Below are 25517 nucleotides of genomic sequence, written 5' to 3'. Positions count from 1 at the left end.
ATAATCATATAAGCCAGAGACAGAAATAAACATTTGCTTATCCATCATGGGCAGTTCAGAAATAGCTCCCTGGCAGGTGGATGGTATGAGTTCTGGCACATAGGAGTGTGTGCGTGTGTGTGTGTGTGCACGCACGCGCACGCAGGCACATACTTGTTTGCTTTTGGAAGATGTTCAGTGGAGGAATAGAGGGAGAGAATACTGTAGGGCTAGAGAATATCTCGAAGTTTTTATTTGCGAACATCTCCCAGAAGCAAGGAAGTTGTCACTCCCTGCCAGCCTCTCTAGTGTGCTGTATGGCTGTCAGTTTTAGAGTGGTGGTCTTCATGTTACACTCCTAATTCAGAGAGAGGTTGGAGTTCCGTTCTGCCATAAAGCTTTTTTGTTTTTCCTTTCTTTGTTTCTTTCTTTGTTTCTTTCTTTCTTTGTTTCTTTCTTTCTTTGTTTCTTTCTTTGTTTCTTTCTTTCTTTGTTCCTTTGTTTGTTTGTTTGTTTGTTTGTTTGTTTCTTTCTTTCTTTCTTTCTTTCTTTCTTTCTTTCTTTCTTTCTTTCTTTCTTTCTTTCTTTCTTTCTTCTTTTCTTTTTTTTGCCTTAGGCTGTGTGGGGACTGGAATTAGGCTGATGTTCAGCAATCATGATATTTACCTATTGGCCTGGTGTGAGGTTTGTAATGATGACAGTGTCATGATTCATGAATAGCTTCCTATGAAACAAAGGATGTACTCAATTTAAATCTTCATAGATATTGTCAAATTGCCCACCAAAAAACTGTACTAATGGACATGTCTTTCAGCAATGGTTGAGGGGGTTTTGCATCCATTATCTTTAAACATACTTAACCTTCAAACAGTCTTGTAAGGTCAGTAGGTAGGGGTATCACCTGGCATAGACTGTAATGTGAATGGTGGCCCTTAGAGTTGTGCACACATATAACACTGTGACCCTGAATCCCCATTTTACAGAAGTAAACGTTGAGGCATCAAGAGGTTAAGTTACTTGCTCAAAGTCACACAGCTGATGAGTGTCAGAGCTGAGATTCCAACCCAGGCTGCATGACTCCATAGCCAGTGGTGTGGGTCCATGGCCATCTAGGGCCTCTTAAAGCTGCTGCAGCCCCCTTTGAGGAGATGGAGGGAGGAAATCAGGATACACTCAGGGAAGTGCCATCTCTCTCATTTTAGAGTGCAAACAGAAGCCCTGGCACTTTCGTATTGTCCAGCTGGTCATCCTTCAAGCCCCTGTCACTGCCTTCCATAAGAAACAGTCTTCAGAGACAGAAAAATAAATCAGGTATTAGGTTAGTGCAAAAGTAATTGTGGATTTTGCAATTATTTTTAACCTTTTAAACCACAATTACTTTTGCATCAACCTAATAATTTGGCTCAGGGAAAGGCACTGGAGGAATAAATTGCTGTTGCACCAGAAATATAATAAAGAAGTTAGGTAGATGGAAATAGTTATCTTTTGATTATATGATTCGGGATCATGTACAGTAAATTTTAAGTCCAAGCTGCCTTCTCCCTGGCTTCCCCTCCCCACAACCACACATTTCTAACTGCCTCCTCAAACTGTTCGACTTGTGTGTCCTTGGGGAACACTAATCTAAGTTTTTATATCAGCCCAGGCAAAATAGAATTAGGAAGAAACTTCTGCCAAAATAGTCACACGCCAATGTCAAATAGAGATGACTTTTGTATACCTACTATTTGGCTTATTTGTACCAGTATTGACTCGTAATAGTATTGTATAATCTGGATTTGACTATATGGCTAATGAAGACGACAATTTTTTTTTTTTGTCACTGAAATTTCACTTGTTTTCTCTTTCCCCTTCCCAAAATTTGGGCAGATGCACTTTCACTAAAAGGAAAAAGGCTGGATTTTTATGAAAGAGCTGACACATATGTAAGCCTGACCAACATCATTCCTGAACTCAGTCGATTCACAGCATGCATTGACCTGGTATTTGTGGATGAAAAATCAAGTGATTGGATGGCCTTCTCCTATGTTACTGATAACAGCTTCCTGGGCAGAGAAGACATAGACCTTGGACTTGCAGGAGACCATCAGCATCTGATACTACACAACTTGGGCAAGACCTTTTATGTCCGTTACCACCTGACTCCATTTCAATGGCATACAGTATGCTTAATATGGGATGGTATGAAGGGCAGATTAGAGCTCTTCCTGAATAAGGAAAGGATACTGGTAATGATGAATCAACCACAAAACCTGACACCTAATGGGACTCTGGTTCTAGGACATTTTCTCAAGAACAGGGACAGCCAGTTTAAAAGCGTGTTGCCTCGCTTCATTGGCAGCTTGTACTACTTTCAACTCTGGGACCGCATCCTGGAAAATGAGGAGTTTATGAAGTGTTTGGATGGAAATGTAGTTAGTTGGGAAGAAGATGTTTGGCTCGTCAACAAGATCATTCCAACTTTTGACACGAGACTGCGCTGCTGTGAGTAACTTATGAATTCCTCCTTAGCAAGGGTAGCAACGATGCAGTACTCTTCCACTTGCTACTCCAATAACCCACTCCAAGGTCAAGGCTCAGTCTTCCTCAGGGGGGCCCAAGGTTGTCACAGATTTTATTTTATTTTATTGGGGAACATTGGGGAACAGTGTATTTCTCCAGGGCCCATCAGCTCCAAGTCATTGTCTTTCAGTCTAGTTGTGGAGGGCGCAGCTCAGTTCTAAGTCCAGTCGCTGTTTTCAAACTTACTTGCAGGGGGTGCAGCCCACCATCCCATGCGGGAATTGAACTGGCAACCTTGTTGTTCAGAGCTCGGGGTTTAACCAACTGAGCCAGCTGGCTGCCCCCGGTTGTCACAGTTTTGTCATTTACTTTTTGATGTAAGCAAATACTAATTTCTTTTTGTCTTTTATTTTGATATGATTTCAGACTTACAGAAAAATTGCAAGAATAGGACAGAACTTCTATATATTCTTTACCCAAATTCACCAACTGTTATATTTTCTTCATATGTTTTGTGATTCTCCCTTTTTTCTCTTTCACCCTCCCTCCTACACGCACACACACACACACACACACACAATTTATTTCTTAATGATTGGAGAGTAAGCTGCAGGCATAGTGCCTCATTATCCCTAAACATTACCCATAAATATCTCAGTGTGCATTTCCTAAGAATAAGTTCACTCTCTTACATAACCACAGTGTGATGATCAAAATCAGGAAATTTAACATTGATATAATACTAATGTCTAATTCATAGTTCACATTCAAATTTAGCCAATCATCTTAATAATTTCCTTTATAGCTATTTTTTGCTTGGTCTAAGATCCAGTTCAAGATCATGCATTGAATTTAGTTATCATGTCTCATTAGATTCTAATCTGGAACAGAATCTTAGTCTTTCCTTGTCTTTGGTGTCAATTTGTCCCATTACTAGTGATGATAACTTTGATCACTTGATTCTGATTGCTAGATTTCTCCACTATATAGTTACTATTTTATTCTTTGTAATTAATAAGTAATTTCTGGGGAAACATTTGGAGGCTATGTAAATATCCTGTCCTTATCAAACTTTCACCCAGAGTAGTTTTACATCTATTGATGACTCTGGCCTCAATCACTTATTACTAGGATGGTTGCAAAATGATGATTTTAAAAAATTATCTTTATTTCACCTTCATTATTTTTTGGGGGGGAAGGGAACAGCACTTTTATTGGGGAACAGTGGGTACTTCCAGGACTTTAGCAAGTCAAGTTGTTGTCCTTTCAATGTTAGTTGTGGAGGGCGCAGCTCAGCTCCAGGTCCAGTTGCCGTTGCTAGTTGCAGGGGGCACAGCCCACCATCCCTCACAGGAGTCGAACTGGCAACCTTGTGGTTGAGAGCCCGCGCTCCAACCAACTGAGCCATCTGGCCACCCAGGAGCTGAGCAGCAGCTCATTGACTTCATTCTAGTTGCAGAGGGTGCAGCTCGCTGGCCCATGTGGGAATTGAACTGGCAGCCCTGTTTCCCAGAGCTCGTGCACTCTAACCAACTGAGCCACCTGTCTGCCCCAAAAAGATGATTTTTAAAACTCAATTTTTTCTACACTTATTGGTTAGTATTCTGTTGTAAGGAAGAGTGTTCTCTTCTTGCACATTTACTTATTTTTTCAGTTGTTTATGTGTTTATATCAGCATGAACTCATGGGTTCTTTATTCATTGGGTCACAATGTGTTGCTATCATTTATTTTGACGTTCAAATTGGTCTAGGTGTGGCCATTGGGGGTCCTTTGCTCTGGCTCCCGTGTCCTTTTAAGGTGTTCCCATCATTTTTTGAACACTTCCTTACTTTCTAGCACGACAAGATGTTACAGGATCATGCTGTACGTTCTCTGCTCAGTCCAAGAGTGGGCCATTTTATTAAAGACCCTCAGTTCCCTTTAGTGGGGAATGGTATTTATAAGTCAATTCATTTTTCTTTTGAGAGTAATGATGTTGGAGAACTGCTTGAATGGAGTTCTTGTAAGAAAACTGGCTTTTTGGAATTCCAAATGTATTTGTCCCCATCTTTCCAGTTTTGAAGAGGAAATACGTCATTGTTTTTCTCTGTAGAACCCTACTGTCCACGCAAATTCGATCTTCTCCACCATCAATAGAAGCAGACCTAAACTGGGTAAAGTCAACGGTAACAGCATCAAGATAGATTTTTTTCTCATTGCCTGAAATGTTCACTATTCTTAGATGAGTATTATTTACTACTCTTATGTATTTGGGGTGGGAGGGGTTAGTGCAGGAATGGGGGCTAGATCCATGGCTAATAGTACTCTCAGAGAATATAGAGATATATTTTCACCAACAGTCTGGATGTTTGAGTTAATGGCACAGGCACATTCTAGGAGGTTTCAGTGTTTCTTTGAGACCAGACTAATGCAAAGGAACAGGACAGCTATTCCTTTGAGTTACCACCTGAAGGCATTTGTTTTCTCTCTTCTTTGAAGCCTTGAAAATAAAAGAGAATGGTCCTGGCTGGCTCTGATTACAAAACCAAATTAGGGACAAATAGGTTAAGCCTGAACAGCTCACACAAAGCAGTTTAAACTAACTTCATCTTTTTAAAAAAGTTTTTTACTTATTTAATTTTTCAATTATAGTTGACATTCAATATTATTCTATATTAGTTTCAGATGTACAGCACAATGATTAGACACATACAATTTATGAAGTGATCCCCTTGATTAGTCTAGTACCCACCTGGCATTGTGATATAGTTATTACAAAATTATTGACTATATTCCATATGTTGTACTTTATATCCTCATGACTATTTTGTAACTATCAACTTGTACTTCTTAATCTCTTCACCTTTTTCAGCCAGCTCCCCAACCCCCCTCCAATCTGGCAACCATCAGTTCATTCCCTGTATTTATGAGTCTTTCTGTTTTGTTTGTTCATTTATTTTGTTCTTTAGGGCACACATATAAGTGAAATCATGTGGTATTTGTCATTCTCTGTCTAACTTACTTCACTTGGCATAATACCCTCTGGGTCCATCCATGTTGTCACAAGTGGTAAGATTTTATTCTTTTTTATGGCTGAGTAATATTCCACTGAATATATGTACCACATATTCTCTATCCAGTCATCTATTGATGGGCACTTAGGTTGCTTCCACAACCTGGCCACTATAAACAATGCTGCAATGAAATAGGGGTGCAAATATCTTTTTGAATTAGTGTTTTGGATTTCTTAGGATAAATACCCAGAAGGGGAATTGCTGGGTCATAAAGTAGTTCTATTTTTTTAACTTTTTTGAGGAACTTCCACACTGTTTTCCATAGTCACTACACCAATTTGCAATCCCACCAACAGTGTATGAAGGTTCCCTTTTCTCCACATCCTCGCCAACGCTTGTTGTTTTTTGATTTATTGATGACAGCTATTCTGACAGGTGTCAGGTGATATCTCATTGTGTTTTAATTTGCATTCCTCTAATGATTAGTGATGTTGAGCATCTTTTCATATGTCTATTGGCCATGTGTATTTCCTCTTTGGAGAAATGTCTATTCAGGTCCTTTGCCCATTTTTAAATTATGCTGTTTGTTTTATTGGTGTTGAGTTGTATTAGTTTTTCATAAATTTTGGATATTAATCCCTTATCAGATGTATCACTGGAGGATATCTTCTCCCATTCAGTAGGTTGTTTTTTCATTTTGTTGGTGGTTTCCTTTGCTGTGCAAAACTTTTTTATTTATTTTGTAACTACCGATTTGTTTATTTTTCTTTTGTTTCCCTTGCCCAAGGAGAGAGATCAGACAAAAATATTACTGATTAAGAGCTCCAAGATGGCAGAATAGATAAACACTATGCCTATGTCCTTCTGTAAACACCTTAAAATTACAACTGAATTACATAACAGTCAACCTGGAGAACCATCTGAAGTCTAGCTGAACAGAAGTCCTATAACTAAAAATATAAAGAAGAAGCCATGTCAACGGGTAGGAGGAGTGGAGTTGCAGAAGGGTTCCCAAACCTCTATGTGCTGGTTGAGAATCAGGAGGATATCTTAACCATGGAAGTTCCCCCCAGAAGAGGGAGGGATACCAGCCCCATACCAGCCTGGAGTACTGGTGCTGGGAAGAAGAGCCCCCACAACATCTGACAGTGAAAAACAGTAGGTATTCTGACCATGTGAGTGGGACAGAAAGCTGCAGGAAACCCAGACGTCCTCTTCTATGTCCTGTGCACAGATTCACTCACTCACAGGCACTCACCCTGGGCTCTGGTGGAGTGATGGGGACTTGAGGGTGTTGGAGGCATACGGAGGGAAGACTGAGGTGTGTGGTTTCGGTGCGAGGGCTGGAGGACAGTTGCCATTTTCCCTGTGAGGAGTCTGCCTCCCATGCATCTGGGAGGCAGGCACCATTTTCCTGTGTTAAACTCTCCTCCACAGGCAAAATATGAATCTGAATTGGTCTGATGAGCTCCACTGGGACCCCACCCTACCCAACTCCCCCAACACCAGAGGCACTTTCTTGGTGAGCAGCCAGCCCCACCCACACTGCACTCTTTCTTGGAAAACTATTGGAGTCTGGCAGGCTCCAGGTGGGTGGTGACTGGCCTCAGTGTGCTCTGAGACTTTTGCTCAGTCTCTTCAGGCTCAGCACTAGTACCAAACCAGAGTTTGCTTTAATCTGGAGACCACAACTCTTGCCACTCTAGTGACTCCTTGAGACCTGCCTCATCCAACTTGCATACCGCATGAGGCTCTATCAATGGCTGAACCTTAAGGGAGCCCGCAGGTGGCAGCAGATCTCTGGGTGTCCTGGCTTTTTGTGGAGATATCCCAGGCCCAGAACTGATGGCAGACATCTTTGGATCACAGTGTGGCCTCTCCCACATGCCTCCAGATTTAGCACAGGAAGCAAACAACTGCAGATCGCTTTGTAGCTCCTACCAGGTAGCCCCTAGCCATTCACAGGCAGTGGCTGAACTGGGTCTGCACTGGAGCCCCTCCCAAGAGGCCCCAGAACCAAAATACTTGGAGGATGGCTTTAGACCGTAGCAGAGCACCATCCAATTAGCCCCAGGTGGCATACACAAAGGGCAGTCACAACAGGCACCAGAGCCTGCTGGGGCAAATTCCACTCTGTGATGTAACCCTCCCCATACAGCAGACCTTAAACTGTGGATATGACCAAACTCCACAGCCAATCAGCCTCAGGGTCAATTTCACCCACTGATGTGCCAATATCAATCAAGTCTCAACTATAACAAGAGGGTATACACAAGGGACACTCCTGGAATACCCAGAGAAAGTGACCAGGGAGTCTGTGCCAGGGACCCACAGGCACCTGCTACATAAGGCCACCTGTCTAAGACTGGAGACAAAACAGATCTACCTAATACATAGAAACAAGCATAGAGAGGCAGCCAAAATGAAGAAACAACAAAAAATGCATCTCAAATGAAAAAAAAAAGGAGAAAGCTCCAGAAATAGAGCTAAACAAAATTGAGGCAAGCAGACTACCAGAGACAGAGTTCAAAACAATGGTTATAAGGATGCTCAAGGAATTTAGTGAGAACTTCAACAAAGACATAGCAAGCATAAAACAGAACAGAGAAACCATTAAAAAGAACCAGTCAGAAAATAAGAATACAATAACAGAAATTAAGAATGCACTAGAAGGAATCACCAGTAGACAAGATGAAGCAGAAAATCAGCAATTTGGAAGACAAGGTAGCAGAAAACACCCAATTGGAAAAGCAAAAATAATCAAAAAATTAGGATAGGTTAGGAGACCTCTGGGACAACATCGGTCTTTACAACATTTGCATCATAGGGGTACCAGAAGGAGAACAGGGAAAGCAAGAGGTTGAGAACTTATTTGAAGAAATAATGACTGAAAACTTCCATAACCTGGTGAAGGAAATAGACCTACAAGTCCAGGAAGTGCAGAGAGTCCCAAACAATATAAACCCAAACAGGCCCACACCAAGATATATTATAATTAAAACTGGCAAAGGTTAAAGACAAAGAGAGAATCCTAAAAACAGCAAGAGAATGGCAACTAGTAACTTATAAGGGAGCTCCTGTAAGACTGTCAGCTGATTTCTAAACAAAATGTTTGCAGGCTGGAAGGAACTGGAACAAGATATTCAACATGATGAAAAGCAAGGACTTACAACCAAAGGTACCATTTAAAATCAAAGGACAGGTAAAGAGCTTTCCAAATAAGAAAAAGTTAAAGGAGTTCATCACCATGAAATCAGTATTACAAGCAATGCTAGAAGGACTCTTAAGATGAAAAAAACACAAAATTATGGATAATAAGATGGCAATAGCTACATATCTATCAACGATCACTTTCAGTGTAAGTGGATTAAATGCTCCAATCAAACAATTTAGGAGAGCTGAATGGATAAAAAAAACAAAACCCTTACATACGTTACTTTCAACGTATGTATGACTCACTTCAGATTGAAAGACACACACAGACAGAAAGTAAAGGGATGGAAAAAGGTATTTCATGACAATGGAAACAAACAAACAATCAAAAAGTTAGGGTATCAATACTTATACCAGACAAAATAGAATTAAAACAAAGGCTATAACAAGAGACAATGAAGGACCCAGTAATCCCAGTTCTGGGTATTTATCTGAAGAAACCCAAAACTCTCCTTTGAGGGGACATGGGCAACCATGTGTTCATTGGAGCTTGTTTACAGTGTCCTAGGTGTGGAGGCGGTCTGGGTGGCCATCGATGAAAGAATGGATAAAGAGGAGATGATCCATATATACAATGAAATGTTGTGTAGCCATGGATGGGAATGGGTTCTTGCCATCTCTGGCGGCATGGATGGACCTGGAGGGTTGTGGGGACAAAGCCCCCGAAAGCAGTTTCCAGGCTCTCAGCCTCACATAGAAAGGTGCTGGCTCAGGTAGTAAATGGCCATCAACTGTGATTGGATGGCCATCAGCTGTGGCTAGTTGGCCGTCAGCTGTAACCAGTGAGCCATTGGCCACTAATATAACTGCTGTGGCTATGCTAACAAAGAGATGGGGGCTAGCAAGAGCGGATTGCAGAGAGGCGGATGCCGCCAGTGAGAATCAGAGAGGCGGATGCCACCAGTGAGAATATAATGATATGACTCCCCTACTTATGGCTCCGTGGGTGTTCCTTTTTGGCCTCACCATATCCTGCTTTTTTATGTGGGGAGCGGGAGCTGAGACCCCGCCTGCCGTCTCGCACGACACATGGCGTAGTTGGCAGGATACGGTGCTGGCAAAAGCTTTCCCAAGGGCAGTGGAGCAGTTTGTGCGTATGAAAGCTCAGTCTGAGGAAGACCAGGAGGAGCAGCAGCCGGAGAGCTAGATCCCCGTGGAGGGGTGGATAGATGTGGATGGTTCCCCAACCAGCAGAGGCCAAAAAAAGCGAAGGTTGTTGTCGCCCACAGGCCACCCTGCATGACAACCTGTGTGGCCACAGAGACTGAGTGAGGGGCCCAGAAGGGTGAGTGAGTGGGGGCAGGACGCTAGCAGAGGAAATGGGGGCTAGCAAGAAGATGGTGGCTGGCAAGTGCGGACTGCTGTTAGGACGGCGGGTTGCAGATTATGTAGATCCTGCTTTTTGTGTCTCCAGCCCAGCCACCAGTGAGAATCTTTTGTGTCTTGACCGGCCACCATTGAGAATATGTAAGCACCTTGACTGTAAGTCGCTGTTGTTCCAGCACGGTACCCTGAGAGGCCCAGGAGAGTGTCAGTGCCCTGAGAGGCCCAGAGAGAGTGGCAGTGCCCTGAGAGCCCTGGCTGAGTCCAGGAAGTCTGGCTGTGCCCAGAGAGAGTGGCAGTGCCCTGAGAGCCCTGGCTGAGTCCAGGAAGTCTGGCTGTGCCCGGGGAGACAGGTGGTACCCCAAGAAGCCCAGGAAATCTGGCTGTGCCCAGAAGTACTGGTGGTGCCCTGAGAAACCCTGGCTGTGCCCAGAGAGCCTGGCTGTGTCCAGGATATTGCATTCACCTCCAGGCTCTTCACACAGGGCCCCTCGCGGAAGATGCTTGTCCCGTAGATTGTGAGGCGAGATCCTGTAGGGGTGTACTGTGGGGACAGAGCCCTAGAAAGCAGTTTCCAGGCTCTCGGCCTCACATAGAAAGGTGCTGGCTCGGGTAGTAAATGGCCATCAACTGTGATCAGATGGCCATCAGCTGTGGCTAGTTGGCCGTCAGCTGTAACCCATAAGCCATTGGCGACTAATATAACTGCTGTGGCTACGCTAGCAGAAAAAATGGAGGCTAGCAAGAGCGGATTGCAGAGAGGCAGATGTCGCCGGTGAGAATATAGTGATATGACTCCCCTACTTATGGCTCCATGGGTGTTCCTTTTTGGCCTCACCGTGTCCTGCATTCTTATGTGGGGAGTGGGGCAGGAGGCCCCGCCGGATGCCCCGCATGACAAGGGTATTGTGCTGAGTGAAGTGTCAGACAGAGAAAGGCAGAAGCAATGTGATTTTGCTTATATGTGGAATCTAAAGAACAAAATGAACAAACGAAACAGAAAAAAACTCATAGATACAGAAAACATTTTAATGGTTGCCAGATGGGAAAGGCATTGGGGATGTGGATAAAAAAAGGGGAAAAGATGAAGAAGTACAAATTGATTGTCAAAAAGTGGTTATGGGGATGTAAGGAATATAGTCAATAATATTGTAATAACTATGCATGGTGTCAGGTGGGTACTAGATTTGTTGAGGTGATACATAGGACAGGGTTGGGGGCAAGGTGAAAAAGGTGAAAGGATTAAGAAGTACACATTGGTAGTTACAAAATAGTCATGGGATGTAAAGCAAAGCATAGGGAATATAGTCAATGATATGGTAATAACTACATATAGTGGCTAGGTGTGTACTAGACTAGTCAGGGGGAATCACTTTTTAAATTATATAAATGTCTAACCACTGTGCTGTACACCCGAAATTAATATAAAATGACACTGAATATCACCTGTAATTGAAAAATTGAAAGAAGGAAAAAATGGCGGCGTGAGGTGAGCCTCTGTAAAGCTCCCCTGGAATTTACAACTGATCGAACAACAATAACTCCACAAAAGACTCCCTGCACAGCAGACAGGCAAGACGAAGAGGCCCACTACTGAATTCACCTAAAGGTGGGAGAATCGCGAGAGCCGGGGAGGAGGGAAGGGAGAAGTGCGGAGACGGAGCTGCGTGGGTGCAGGACGCAGAACTAGTTTAGTGCTCTGAGCTCACTGCATCCTGGAACTACTGCAGCTGCGGGAGAGGGAAGAACTCGGACTGCTAGGGCTTCGCTTACAGCACACAGGGCTGAGGGGGCAGCATATAACACGGCTGAACCCAACGCTCACGACAGAGACCTTGGAGCAAAGACTGAGGGAAGAAGGCTGAAAACGGTGGTTAAAGCCCTGACTGCCGAGCAGAGAATGGAAGCCTTAGGCACTGAGACTAGCCGCCCCCTCTTTACCCACCCAGGGCTCGCCCCTCCCCCACCACCTGGTGCTAGAAGCGGAACAGTAGCAGTGTCAGATCAAAGGAACAGAATATTTGCTCTTCTGAGAACTGTGGACCGCAGACACAGATTCGCAGCCTAACTAGTTCCGGCAAAGGGGAGGGAGCTGTGGAAGCAGGACCAGCTGTGGTGGTGGTCACAGATATTGCTCTGGACCACCTCTCACAACTCACCCCGCCCCTGGCCCCAGCTATGTGGGAGAATCCCTGTAGGAGTAAACAGAACTGATGAAACATACGGACTCTGAATCTGGTGCAGAAAGAGCTTTGGAACTTCAAAAGTTCTCCGCATCCCCACAGGGACGTGGCGCCCTGTGACCCAGGTGAACTGTTAACAGAGGGGAAGCCCGTCTCCCAGGGAATCCCCCCATTGTGTGAGAAGCTGGAATAGTGCAGAGAAAACATAGCACTACTGTGTGAGAGAGGAAAAAAAAGGCTGCAGTCGGAGAGAAAATAAAAAATTCTACCAACAAGTATTGGAAAACAAAAGAAAGTCCTCCTCCTATCAACCTGTTGCAGAAGCCACCCCTGTAGATGTCTAGGAAGAGAAAAAATAAATCAGTAATTGCCATGAATAACCAAGGCAACAAGGCAGCTCACAAAGAAAATGAAAAGTCTCCAGAAAAGGAACTTAAAGATATGGAAATATGTAACTTAAATGACAGAGAATTCAAGATTGCAGTTCTGAAAAAACTCAACGAGATGAAAGGAAACACAGAACGGCAATTAAATGAACTCAGAAACTCAATAAAAAAACAACATGAGCATTTTACGAAAGAGATTGAAATTTTAAAACAAGAACCAAATGGAATTTCTGGAGATTAAGAACTCAATAGAGGAAATTAAGAATGAAATAACCAGCTTAGGTAGTGGAGTTGACCAGATGGAGGAAAGAATCAGTGACATAGAAGATAGAAACCTGGAAATTACACAGATGGAAGAAGAAAGAGACTTGAGACTTAAAAGAAATGAAAGAACTCTACAAGAACTTTCTGACTTCAACTAGGGTACTTCAGTACATCATTGAAAGCTATGGGTAGATCATCCAAACAGAAAATAAATAACGAAATAGCAGCCCTAAATGACACATTAGATGAAATAGACATCATTGACATATATAGAGCACTTCATCCTAAAACATCAGACTATACAGTCTTTTCAAGTGTACATGGAACACTCTCAAGGATAGACCATATACTGGGACACAAAATCAGCCTCAGCAAATTTAAGAAGATTGAAATCATACCAAGTATATTCTCTGATCACAAGGCTTTGAAATTGGATATCAACTGCAAAAAGAAAGCAGGAAGAAACACAAATACATGGAGATTAAACAACATACTTTTAAAGAATGACTGGGTCAAAGAAGAAATTAGAGGAGAGATCAAAAGATACATAGAAACAAATGACAATGAAAATACATCCTATCAAAATTTTTGGGATGCAGTGAAAACAGTTTTAAGAGGGAAATTTATATAATTACAGGCCTATCTCAAGAAACAAGAAAAATCCCAAATAAATAACCCGATGTTACACCTTAAAGAACTAGAAAAAGAAGAACAAGTGAAACCCAAGGTCAGCAGAAGAAAGGAAATAACAAAAATCAGTGCAGAACTAAATTTAATAGAGAACAAAAAGACAATAGAAAAAATTAATGTGACAAAGAGCTAGTTATTTGAAAAGATTAACAAAATCGACAAACCCTTGGCTAGACTCACTAAGATAAAAAGAGAGAAGACACTAATTAACAAAATGAGAAATGAAAAAGGGGAAGTTATCACAGACACCACAGAAATACAAAAAATCATGCAAGAATGCTATGAAGGACTATATGCCACCAAATTCAATAACCTAGAAGAAATGGACAAGTCTTAGAAACTTATAGCCTTCTAAGGCTGAACCATGAAGAACTGGAAAATCTAAACAGACCGATCACCAGTAATGAAATCGAATCAGTCATCCAAAACCTTCCCAAAAGCAAAAGTCCTGGACCAGATGGCTTCACTAGTGAATTCTACCAAACCTTCAAACAGGATCTAATACCAATCCTGCTCAAACTCTTCCAAAATTTTGAAGAAGAGTCAGTACTCCCTAACTCATTTTATGAGGCCAACATTACCCTGATTCCAAAACCTGATAAGTACAACACAAAAAAGAAGACCACAGACCAATATCTCTGATGAATACAGATGCAAAAATCTTAAACAAAATTCTAGCAAATCGAATGCAACAATGCATTAAAAAGATTGATGATTTATAGTTGATGTAATACAGAATTGTACACCTAAAATCATGTAATTTCATTAACAATTGTCACCCCAATAAATAAATTTAAAAAAAAAAGATTGTTCACCACGACCAAGCGGGGTTCATCCCCGGAGCACAAGGATAGTTCAACATCCCCAAATCCATCAATGTGATACATCACATAAACAAAATAAAGGACAAACATCATATGATTATATCAGTTGATGGAGAAAAAGCATTGGACGAGATACAACATCCATTTATGATTAAAACACTTAATAAAATAGGTATAGAAGGAAAATAAAAAAAAGAGGAGAAAATGAAGGGGAATAAGAGGTCCAAATTTCCAAGTATGAAACATATAAGTCATGCGGATGTAATGTACAGCATAGAGAATATAGTCAATAATGTTGTGATAGTGTGGTATGGTGTCAGATTGTTGCTGGACTTATCATGGACTTCTTTAGATGTATAAATGTTGATAACTATGACATACCTTTGAAACTTATATAATATTATCTGTTAGCTATATCTTTAATTAAAATATTTAAAAAATAAAATAAAGTTGTTTTGGAAAAAGTATTACAAAGAGCAAGGCAGAGAGTTTACTGCCAATGTTTTCTTGTAGAAGTCTTATAGTTTCAGGTCTTATATTTAAGTTTTTAATCCATTTTGAGTTTATTCTTGTATATGGTGTAAGAAGGTGGTCTGTTTCATTTTTTTCATGTATCTGTCCAGTTTTCTAAACACCATTTCTTGAATAGATTGTCTTTACCCCACTGTATATTCTTGCCGCCTTTGTCATAGATTAAATGACCATACAGGCGTAGGGTTATTTCTGGGCTCTCTATTCTGTTCCATTGATTTATGTGTCTGTTTTCTGGCCAGTACTATGCTGTTTTGATTACTATGGGCTTGTAGTATAATTTGATATCAGGTAGTGTGATACCTCCAACTTTGTTCTTCTTTCTCAAGATTGCCATGGGTATACAGGGTCTTTTATGGTTCCACATACATTTTAGGATTATTTGTTCTAGTTCTGTGAAAAATGCCATTGGTATTTTCATAGGGATTGTGTTGAATCTATATATTACTTTGAGTAGTATGGACATTTTAATGATGTTAATTCTTTCTATCCATGAGCGCAGTATATGCTTCCATTTATTTGTATCTTCTTCATTTTCTTTCTTCAGTGTCTTATGGTTTTTCAAGTACAGGTATTTAACCTCCTTGGTTAAGTTTATTCAAAGGTATTTCATTTCTTTTGATACAATTGTAAATGGGATTGTTTTCTCAATTTCTCTGTCTGATAGTTTGTAATTGGTGTAGTAAAATGCAATTGATTTCTGAATATTAATTTTGTATCCCGCTAGTTTACTGAATTCATTTATCAATTCTAAACTTTTTGGGGTGAAATCTTTGGGGTTCTCTTTATAGAGTATCATGTCATCTGCAGATAATGACAGTTTTAATTTTTTCCTTTCCACTTTGGATGCATTTTGTTTCTTTTTCCTGTTTGAATGCTGTGGCTAAGACTTCTGATACTATGTTGAATAAAAGTGGTGATAATGGATATCATTTTCTTGTTCATGATCTTAAGGAGAACACTTTTAGCCTTTCCCCCATTGATTGTGATATTAGTGTGAGTTTTTCATACATGGCCTGCTGTACTCTGCTTCTTGTAAGTATATACATATATACATATATATATATATATATATATATACATATATATATATAAAATTTAGTTGGCATTCATTATTGTTCAGCTTCAGGTGTACAGTGCAGTGATCTGATCATATGACTTTTGTCTTTCATTTTGTTTATGTGGTGTATCACGTTAATTGATTTGCAGATATTGAATCCACCTTGATCAAGTGGATCCCACTTGATCATAATGTATAATCTTTCTCATGTATTGCTGAATTGGATTTGCTAATATTTTGTTGAAGATCTTTGCGTGTATGTTAACCGGGGATATCGGCCCGTAATTTTCTTGTTTTGTAATGTCTTTGTCTGGTTTTGGAATCAGGGCAATGCTGGCCTTGTAAAATGAGTTTGAGAGCCTTCCCACCTGTTGAATTTCTTTGAATAGTTTGAGAAGGATAAGTGGTAATTCTTCTTTGACTGTTTGGTAAAATTCACCTGTGAAGCCATCCGGTGCAGGACTTTTGTTTTTTGGGAGTTTTTTGGTTACTGATTTGATTTCGTTAGTAGTAATCAGTCTGTTCAGATTTTCTGTTTCTTCTTGATTCAGTCTTGGAAGATTGTATCCAATGGATAAATGGAATTTATCCATTTCTTCCAGGTTGTTCAATTTGTTGGCATAAAATTGTTTGTAGTGTTTTCTTATAATTCTTTGTATTTTTGTGGTGTTACTTGTCACTTCTCCTCTTTTATTTCTGATTATATTTATTTGGGTTTCCTCGCTTGCTTTCTTGATGAGTCTGGTTAAAGGCTTATTAATTTTGTTTATCTTTTCAAAGAACCAACTCCTTTATTGATCTTTTGTATTTTTTTAAAGACTAATTTATTTACGTTCTGATGTTTATTATTTCCTACCTTCTATTCACTTTGGGCTTTGTTTTCTCTTCTTTTTCTAGTTCCTTTGGGTGTAAGGTTAGATTGTTTATTTGAGATTTTTCTTGTTTCGTGAGGTAGGTCTGTATTGTTATGAGTTTCCTTCTTAGAAGTGCTTTTGCTGTGTCCCATAGATTTTGGGTCGTTGTGTTCTGATTTTCATTTGTCTCAAGCTATATTTTGAGTTCTTCCTTGATCTCATTGTTGACCCATTCATTATTTAGTAGCACATTATTTATCTTCCAAGTGTTTGTATGTTTTTCAGTTTTTTTCTTGTAATTGATTTCTTGTTTCATACCATTGTGGTCAGAAAAGACACTTGAAATGATTTCAATCTTCTTAAATTTATTGAGACTTCTTTTGTGTCCTAACATGTGGTCTATCTTGGAAAATGTTCCATGTGCACTTGAAAAGAATGTTTATTCTGCTGCTTTGGGTGAAATGCTCTGAAAATATCAATTAAATTCATCTGGCCTAATCTATCACTTAAAGCTGCTGTATCCTTGTTGATTTTCTGTCTAGAAGATCTTTCCATTGGTTTCAACAGGGTGTTAAATTTCCCTACCATGACTGTTACTGCTGATCTCTCCCTTTATGTCAGTCAACATTTGCTTTATATATTTAGGTGCTCCTATGTTGGGTGCGTAAGTGTTTACAAGCATTATGTCCTCTTGTTGGATTGACTTTTTTATCATTAGGAAGTGTTCTTCTTTGTCTCCTGTTATATCACCTTTGTTTTAAAGTCTATTTTGTCTGTTATAAATATTGCTATTTCAGCTTTATTTTCATTGCCATTTGTATGAAATACCTATTTATTTCCCTTTACTCTCAGTCTGTGTATGTCTTTTTTTTTTTTTTTTTTTTTTTTTTTTTTTTAAGGAGGGTGTATCTCACAGTGGCCCATGCGGGGATGCACCCAGCAACCTTGGTGCTACCAGCACCATGTTCTAACCAGCTGAGCTAATTGGCCACCCCTGTGTGTGTCTTTTGATCTGAAGTGGGTCTCTTGTAGACAGTGTAAGTATGGATCTTGTTTTCTTATCCATTCAGTTACCCTTTTTCTTTTGATCAAAATATTTAATCCATTCACATTTAAAGTGATTACTAAGTACATAGTTATTGCTATTTTGTATTCATAATTACGTTTTTTTCCCTTCATGTTCTTAAAGAAGTCTCTTTAATAGTTCTTGTAATACTGGCTTCGTGGTGATGAACTCCTTTAGCTTTTTCTTGTCTGGGACGCTCTTCAGCTCTCCTCTAATTTTAAATGATAACTTTGCTGGGTAGAGTAGTCTTGGTTGCAGGTCCTTGCTTTTCATCTAAAGTAACTTTATCTTTGATCTAAGGAACTGAAAGCATGGCTCTACTGAATTTATATGTTTAGCAGTGGTCTTTGATAACATAATTTGTCCAGTGAATTGCCATGACGTTTCCTACCACTTTGCTGGTAATATGCTAGATCTAACTTTGTGTTAAAGTGTTAGATGACACTTGTTTATTTTGCTCTTTTGTATACTTCTTAATTTACAATGTATCCTCTTGGTCTGATTAAGTCCTGGTGGGCATAATACACAAATAATACTACAAAACAAAAAAGTAAAAGAAAATACAACCTGAAATGACGATCAACAAAAGGAGTAGAAATGTTACTCCTATTATTCTAGTTTATTCTAATGTTCTTTCCAGACCTTAGGCCAGTGGCTCCTAACCCGATATCCAAAATGGCCTTAATGGGTGGGCAAAGCCCTTGAAATTGTATGCAACATCCTAAAAATGCGAGGTGGATTTTTTCCCCTGAGGACAGAGTCTATAGTTTCCATCCTATTCTAAAATAATATGATAATTGCTACCTTTTACTAAGTTCTTACCTTGTGTCAGGCATTTTATAGATGAGGAAAGAGGCTCAGGGAGGTTAAGTAATGCATAAGTTCACCCATCAAATAAGTAGTGGAGCTGGGATTTGAGGAAAGATTTGTCTAGTTGCAAAGCCCATGTTCTTTTCACCTCCACATCATCAAGACTACCTTTAGGGATCTGTGGTTCACCTAAAAGGTTATGAATCACTGTCTTAGAAGCTGGTACTGATAACCTATCTGGGGAAATTAAGCTGCCAACTGCAGTCACTGCTTGCTCACCACTGAGGGAACTGTAACACCATAGAATTTCTTCTACCTCCATCTTGTCTGTATGACATCTGGGAAAAAGGGGGCAATTACATGAATCAATAAGAGTGATTACAACATATCTAGCTTCAGCTTTTCTCTAATAAATTGTTATTTATGGTCCATAGAAAGATTATGAAAATAAATTTTAATGAGCACATTACTAGGTTACAAATCTCAATAATTCTATTTACACACAAATTATATATGTATATATTTATATATTTATGAGAACAAAGCTTTTGAGGAACATTTGCTGAAAACTATGAAACCCTACCTGTGTTTACTAAACAAGTATTCACTGTAGTTGGAGTTGTATCAGGAATATTTAAATAGCACAATGATAAATAATAGTAAGAGCAAAATTGCTAGTCATTAGTAATTTAGTTTTGGAATAGTCTTTAAGCTCCTTTTCTTTAATTAAAAAAATTATAAATACAATACATTACGATTGTGAATAAAATAAATTCTAATAATACAGAAATACATGACGTATAAAATAAAATCTATTCCACATCCTCTCCACACAGGTGTCTTATTTTTTCACATTTTTTCCTATGAATTTATAATAAGTGTGTATATATATGTGCATGGATGTGTATGGGTGTGTATAGTTAAACAAAAAGCAAAAATAATATGTGCATAAATACATATTGTTTTACAATTTGGTTTGTTTTAATTTAATATTATCATGGACACATCAGTACATATAGCTCCACCTCATCCATTTTCAGGGCTGCATTTATCCATTGTAGAGATGTACCATAATTTATTTAACTAACTCACCATTGATAGGCATTTAAGTCGCTTTCAATTTTTTGCAGTTATAAACAATACTGCAATAAATTTCCTTGTACACATATCTTGGTATCTGTAGACATGTAATTTCATAGTACACATCCCTTTTCCTGGGAAAAGGATATGAGCTTTTACAATTTAGATTGATTTACCATTATTACTAGTTATTTTATTAATTTAACTATTTGTTAAGAATTGATTTAATTTTTAAGTTAAAAGTTATAGATACACATGGTAAAAGTTCAACCAATGCATAAAGATATAAATTAAAAGTAAAAGACTTCCTCTTCAACCCCTTACTTGACTCTCTCTAAAAGTAATGATAGTTAATAATTTCTTATGCATCCTTGTAGAAACAATTTAAAACTTGGATTCACATGTACATGTTCTTTGTTTTTCTTTTTCACAATTGGAATCAACTATATGCATAGTCTTCTGCATCTTTTCTTTACATTTAATTATATATTTTAGAGATATTTCCATATCAGACAATACAGAGCTGATTATTGGAGTGATGCTGATTAGTATGATAGAATAAGGGTATACTATCATTTATTCAACACACTCAATTTGAAGGACTTTTGGGTTTTTTTCAGTTTTTAGCTGTGACTAAATTCTACAGTATTATTAAAAGGAATGTATGGTGATAGCAATTTCTTGAAGTAACTGTTAGGGACTGATCATGAGCTAAAATTCATCTCTAGGTATGTTGAACATAATTTCCTAATCTCAGCTCAGACACATGATACAACAAAGGATTTGTTCTGACTTGTGAATGTATGAAGATGAAGAGTCTTCCCAAAGATATGCAGACTAAATTATTCTTAGTTATACACCTACTGTGTTTCCCCGAAAATAAGACCTAGTCAGACAATCATCTCTAATGCGCCTTTTGGAGCAAAAGGTAATATAAGACTGGGTATTATATTATATTATACCCGGTGTTATGCTATAGTAAAATAAGACTGGGTATTATATTACATTACATTACATTACATTACATTACATTATATTATATTATATTATATTATATTATATTATATTGACCTGGTCTTATGTTATAGTAAAATAAGACCGGGTCTTATATTAATTTTTGCTCCAAAAGACACATTAGAGGTGATTGTCCAGCTAGGTCTTGTTTTTGGGGAAACACGGTAAGAAATCCCCTCTTTGAAAAGAATGAAATAACATGAATTGAATCCATCCTGAGAAATCTATTATACAATATATCAAACCACAGGGTCCCTCTATCTGTGGAGCTATTGATTTGCTAAGATTTATTAATTGATCTAATCCTCCAGCTGCTTTGAATTACTTTATGAGCTCAACATTTTAAAAATGTGTAGAGATTGATTACATAGTTTATGTACTCTCTTAGGCCTTTGGTCCACTATTAAGCCCTCTATCCAATTATCAGCTCTGATCGGAAAGGTTTGAAAAAAATTTTTCTCATCGTTTTAAAGATGCTCATTTCATATTTCTTCTACCCCACAGGCAGATCTGTCTGTGGCAGTTTCTGGCCACCATTATCTCTTATAAATCTAATAAACACATTCTGAATTATATTTACAGAGATCGTGATTGAAAGAAAAACCAGATGTGATATGTAGGCTAGAAAAACACAAAGATTTCATATGAGGTGATATACCCAAATCACAAGCAGAATTTGGTACCTTAGCAAATGTTCTACTTAATATTCTGCTGGCAGGTACATCTGCAACAAAATGCCTCATAAATATTCAACTACTCTATACCTCTGTTCTCCAGCTCCCAATGATTGCAATAATACAATTTTGTCTAGAGTGAAGGAGCAAATAAATGGCAATTAAACCCATAGGCCCCTGTGAATTAGCATGGATTATCCCCACTTTAAAATACAGAGACAGCAAAGCTCATGCAAATCATTTGTGCAAGTGATCACTTGTTCACAAATGGGAACAGACTGAATGTGGCAAAACATGTTTGTGAGCCCTTCCAAAATGGAGGCCAGATTCCATGGCTTCTGTGGTCCTTCCAGTAGGAATGGACACTGAGTTGTTGCTCAACTACCTACAAAATGGGGGCTTTTGTATTTGCTTTTTTAAATTGAATTTTTATTGAGATCATTGTAGGTTCACATGCAGCTAGAGATCCATTGTACACTTTGCCCAGTTTCCCCCAATAGTAACATTTAATAAAGCTAGAGTATGACAATGAGAATATTGACATTGATAACATTCACCAATCTTATTCATATTTCTCTAGTTTTACTTATAGTCATTTATGTGTGTGTATTAAGTTCCATACAATTTTCCCATCTGTGAAGGTTTGTGTCTCCACCACCACAGTCAACATACTGAACAGTTTCAACACCACAAGGATTCCTCATTTTGCCCTTTTATAAACATACCCACATCCCTTCTATCCTTTCCACTCTACTCTGCTCCCCACATCCAAACTCTTGACAACCACTAATCTGTCCTCCATTTCTAAAATTTTGTCATTTCAAAAATGTTAATAAGTAGGATCATACAGTATGTAACCTTTTTGGATTGTCTTTCTTTTTACTCAACATAATTCTCTGAGATCCAGCTGGGTTGCTGCTTGCATCAGTAGTTTATTCCTTTCTATTGCTGACTGATATTCCATGGTATGGATATACTAGAGTTTGTTTAGCCATTCACCTGTTAAAAGACATCTGGTTGATACCAATTCTTGGCTATTAAAAAGAAAACCTGCTATGAACATTTTTGTACAGAATTTTGTGCGGACATAAGTTTTCATTTCTCTGGAACAAATGTCCAGGAGTGCAATTGCTGGGCCATATGGTAGTTGCACATCTAGTTTTATATAAAACTGTCTGTTTTCCAAAGTGGCTGTACCATTTTATATTCCCAGCAGCAATGGTCTAGCTTCTCTGCATCCTTGCTAGCATTTGGTGTTGCCACTATTTTTTATTTTAGCCATTTTGGTAAGTGTATAGTGATCTTTCATTGTGGTTTCAATCTGCATTTTCCTGATGCTTAGTGGTGTTGAACATCTTTTCCTGTGATTATTTGCCATCCATATATCCTCATTAGTGAACTGTCTATTCATGTCATTTGCCCATTACAAAAAAAAATTTACTGTTGAGTCTTGAGAGTTCTTTATATATTCTAGTCCTTTGTTGGATATGTTTTGCAAATATTTTGTCCTAGTCTGTAGATTGCTTTTTTTTATGATTTCATACAGGGATATTTATTTGAGTGTTGAGAGAAAGAAGTATTAAATTTGCTTCTGGCCCTTAAAGACAGTAAAAAATATTATTATTGTTTTTAATAAAAAATGTAACAACAGAAAAAGACTTAAAATTTTCCAACGTCAAGTTTTAGTAAGGATTTCTATATCATTATAAGTAAAATAATTCAGGGAACAACAAGGATAAGTATGAAAGAAAATCATTTGTCTTAGAAAGACATTCTTCCTTTTTTTAAAATTAAAGTTTATTGGGGTGACAATTGTTAGTAAAGTTACATAGGTTTCACGTGTACAATTCCGTAATACATCATCTATATATCATGTTGTGTGTTCACTGACGCTGGGTGGTGTAGATTGCTTTTTATCTTTTTCACATGGGCTTTCGTGGAGCAGAAGCTTTTAGGTTTGATGAAGTCCAATTTGTGAATTTTTCTTTTTGTGGATCATGCTTTTGGTGTCAAGTCTAAGAACTCTTTGCTTAGTGTTAATTTTGTATTCTCTAACTTTTACTGAACTCACTTTTAAGTTCTAGGAGATGTTTGTTTTTATTTGTTTGTTTTCAAATACTTTGGGATTTTTTTTCAAAAATTTGTCATGACTTATTTATTTTCAACAAGTAATAATATGAGGGAAAACTACAAATACATATTTCATGCATTCATGTCATTTACATTTATAATTATAATGTGTATATAATGTATAATGTATATCAAATTATATCGAGCTTTGGGAATTATTTTACAAACTTTGGGAAATACCTTACATTGCATTAACTTTTCAGAAAATAATCACGAGCTCTTCAAACACTCTTTGTACAAAGGCTTCAAACAACACAATAAGAGGAGAAGCTGAAAAATCTCAAGAAACATGTTTTCCTTGGAATTTTGTTATTGTAGCTATCTCTTATGAATGCTGCTTTCACTATAATACAAATTAATATGGTATCAAACCATCCAAAGTTTTTTTTATTAGTTTCAGGTGTACAAAGCAATGTAATAGTTAGAGTTAGACATTTACAACCCTCACAAAGTGATAACCCCCCAAGTCTACTACCCCTCTGACATTGTATATAGCTGTTACAATACCATTGACTATATTCCCTATGCTGTACTCCACATCCTCTGACCATATATATATATATAGCTAATTATAGTTGGCATTCAATATGATTCAACTTCAGCTTCAGGTGTATAGTGCAGTGGTTAGGCATCTACACAGTCTATGAAGTGATCTTGGGATTTGATACATTGACACTATGTAATCTGTAATGCCTTTTATTCCATTGTCTTTCCTTACTGGAGTGCTTCTAACTTCTAGTACTATGTTGGGTAAGAGTGGTGAGAGTGTACATCCTTGCCTAGTTCCCATCTTTAGTGGGAAGACATTCAATCTCTCATAATTTTGGTTGATGTTAGCTGCAGGTTTCTTGGTGATGTTCTTTATCAAGTTCATATAAATACCTTCTATTCCTAACTTGCTTAAAGATTTTATCATAAATGAACATGAGATATTGTCAGATGCCTTTTCTGTATCAATTGAACATGTTTACTAACCCATTGTAATTCATTGCTAGATTTAAGGTTTGAAAGAATCCTTAATTCTTATGGAGCCTGGTTACAAAGTTACCAGATGACATTTGATTGGATTGCCTATATTTAGGACATGGATGATTCTTTAAGGCAAATTTTGTTTCAGGGCATAGCTGTAACTTGGGATTCCCATCGGGCTTCAATCCTTAGGCTTCCAAGGGCACCTTCATATTTTGGTTTAGCACTGTGATACTCTCCTCTAAGGTTTATGTCTCATTGTTTTCGGTGTTTGTTTTTTGTCAAGCTGTTCAACATTTGTAGAACTTGGCTTTTATTATCTAGGCTTGTCTCTCATTGGTTCTTTTAGATAGAGTCTCTTCATTCTCCTGGGTTTTTGGTGATTCTGTGTAAATTGAGGGCATGCTGTTATGGGTACTAGATAACTGAGGCACTGGCACACATTGCCATATTTCCTTTCTACATATTTTACCTGTGGAAATCTCATCTTCTCAACACTGCACTTCTCTGGGCCTCATCTCTAAATGAGGGGTCTGAACACAATCTCCAAGACTTAGTTCTAAAATTCTGTGATTTTAATTAAGGGAGACACTTTTTATTAATAAAGACTTTAGAGGAAAATCTTTCCCTGTGGGGGGAAAAAAGAAACACCTTTCCTCTGAAAGATTCAATGGGAGGTTTGCTGAAATATATAAATCCAAGCTTCAGTTTAAAATGAAGCAATGTAAATTGCATTATTTCCAAAAAGATATCTGGTACTTAAAATATCACCTGCTTGCAATTTTTTTTCTACTCATTCATTTTTCTAAATCTTACGCTTCCTTTTGACATGCTTACTGGAAGTATTAATAACAATTAACATCTATAGCTCAGCCCTCTCTAGATAAAAATATCATGCCTAAATCTAATCTTTTGTGTTCTAGAAGAGTTTCCCATTACTCATTAAGATTCCTCTAACAATGTTCTTTGAA

The 25517-nt window shown here is 38.3% G+C and overlaps 1 protein-coding gene across 1 annotated transcript in view; it reads left to right on the top strand.

Moving 5' to 3' along the window:
• ADGRG4 (adhesion G protein-coupled receptor G4) overlaps positions 1-25517 on the top strand; it is a gene marked incomplete at both ends in the record, with an annotated part of 131693 nt that overhangs the window by 13779 nt on the left and 92397 nt on the right. Inside the window, one exon of the mRNA XM_081042993.1 lies at positions 1849-2463. Within this exon, the coding sequence (XP_080899119.1) occupies positions 1849-2463 (615 nt within the window). The remainder of the gene's footprint in view (positions 1-1848; positions 2464-25517) is intronic.

This window comes from Rhinolophus hipposideros (genome assembly GCF_964194185.1).
Source record: "Rhinolophus hipposideros genome assembly, chromosome: X".
Classification (NCBI taxonomy): domain Eukaryota; kingdom Metazoa; phylum Chordata; class Mammalia; order Chiroptera; family Rhinolophidae; genus Rhinolophus; species Rhinolophus hipposideros.
The sequence above is the reverse complement of the archived record's forward strand: the minus strand, read 5'-3'. Positions and strand labels throughout refer to the sequence as shown.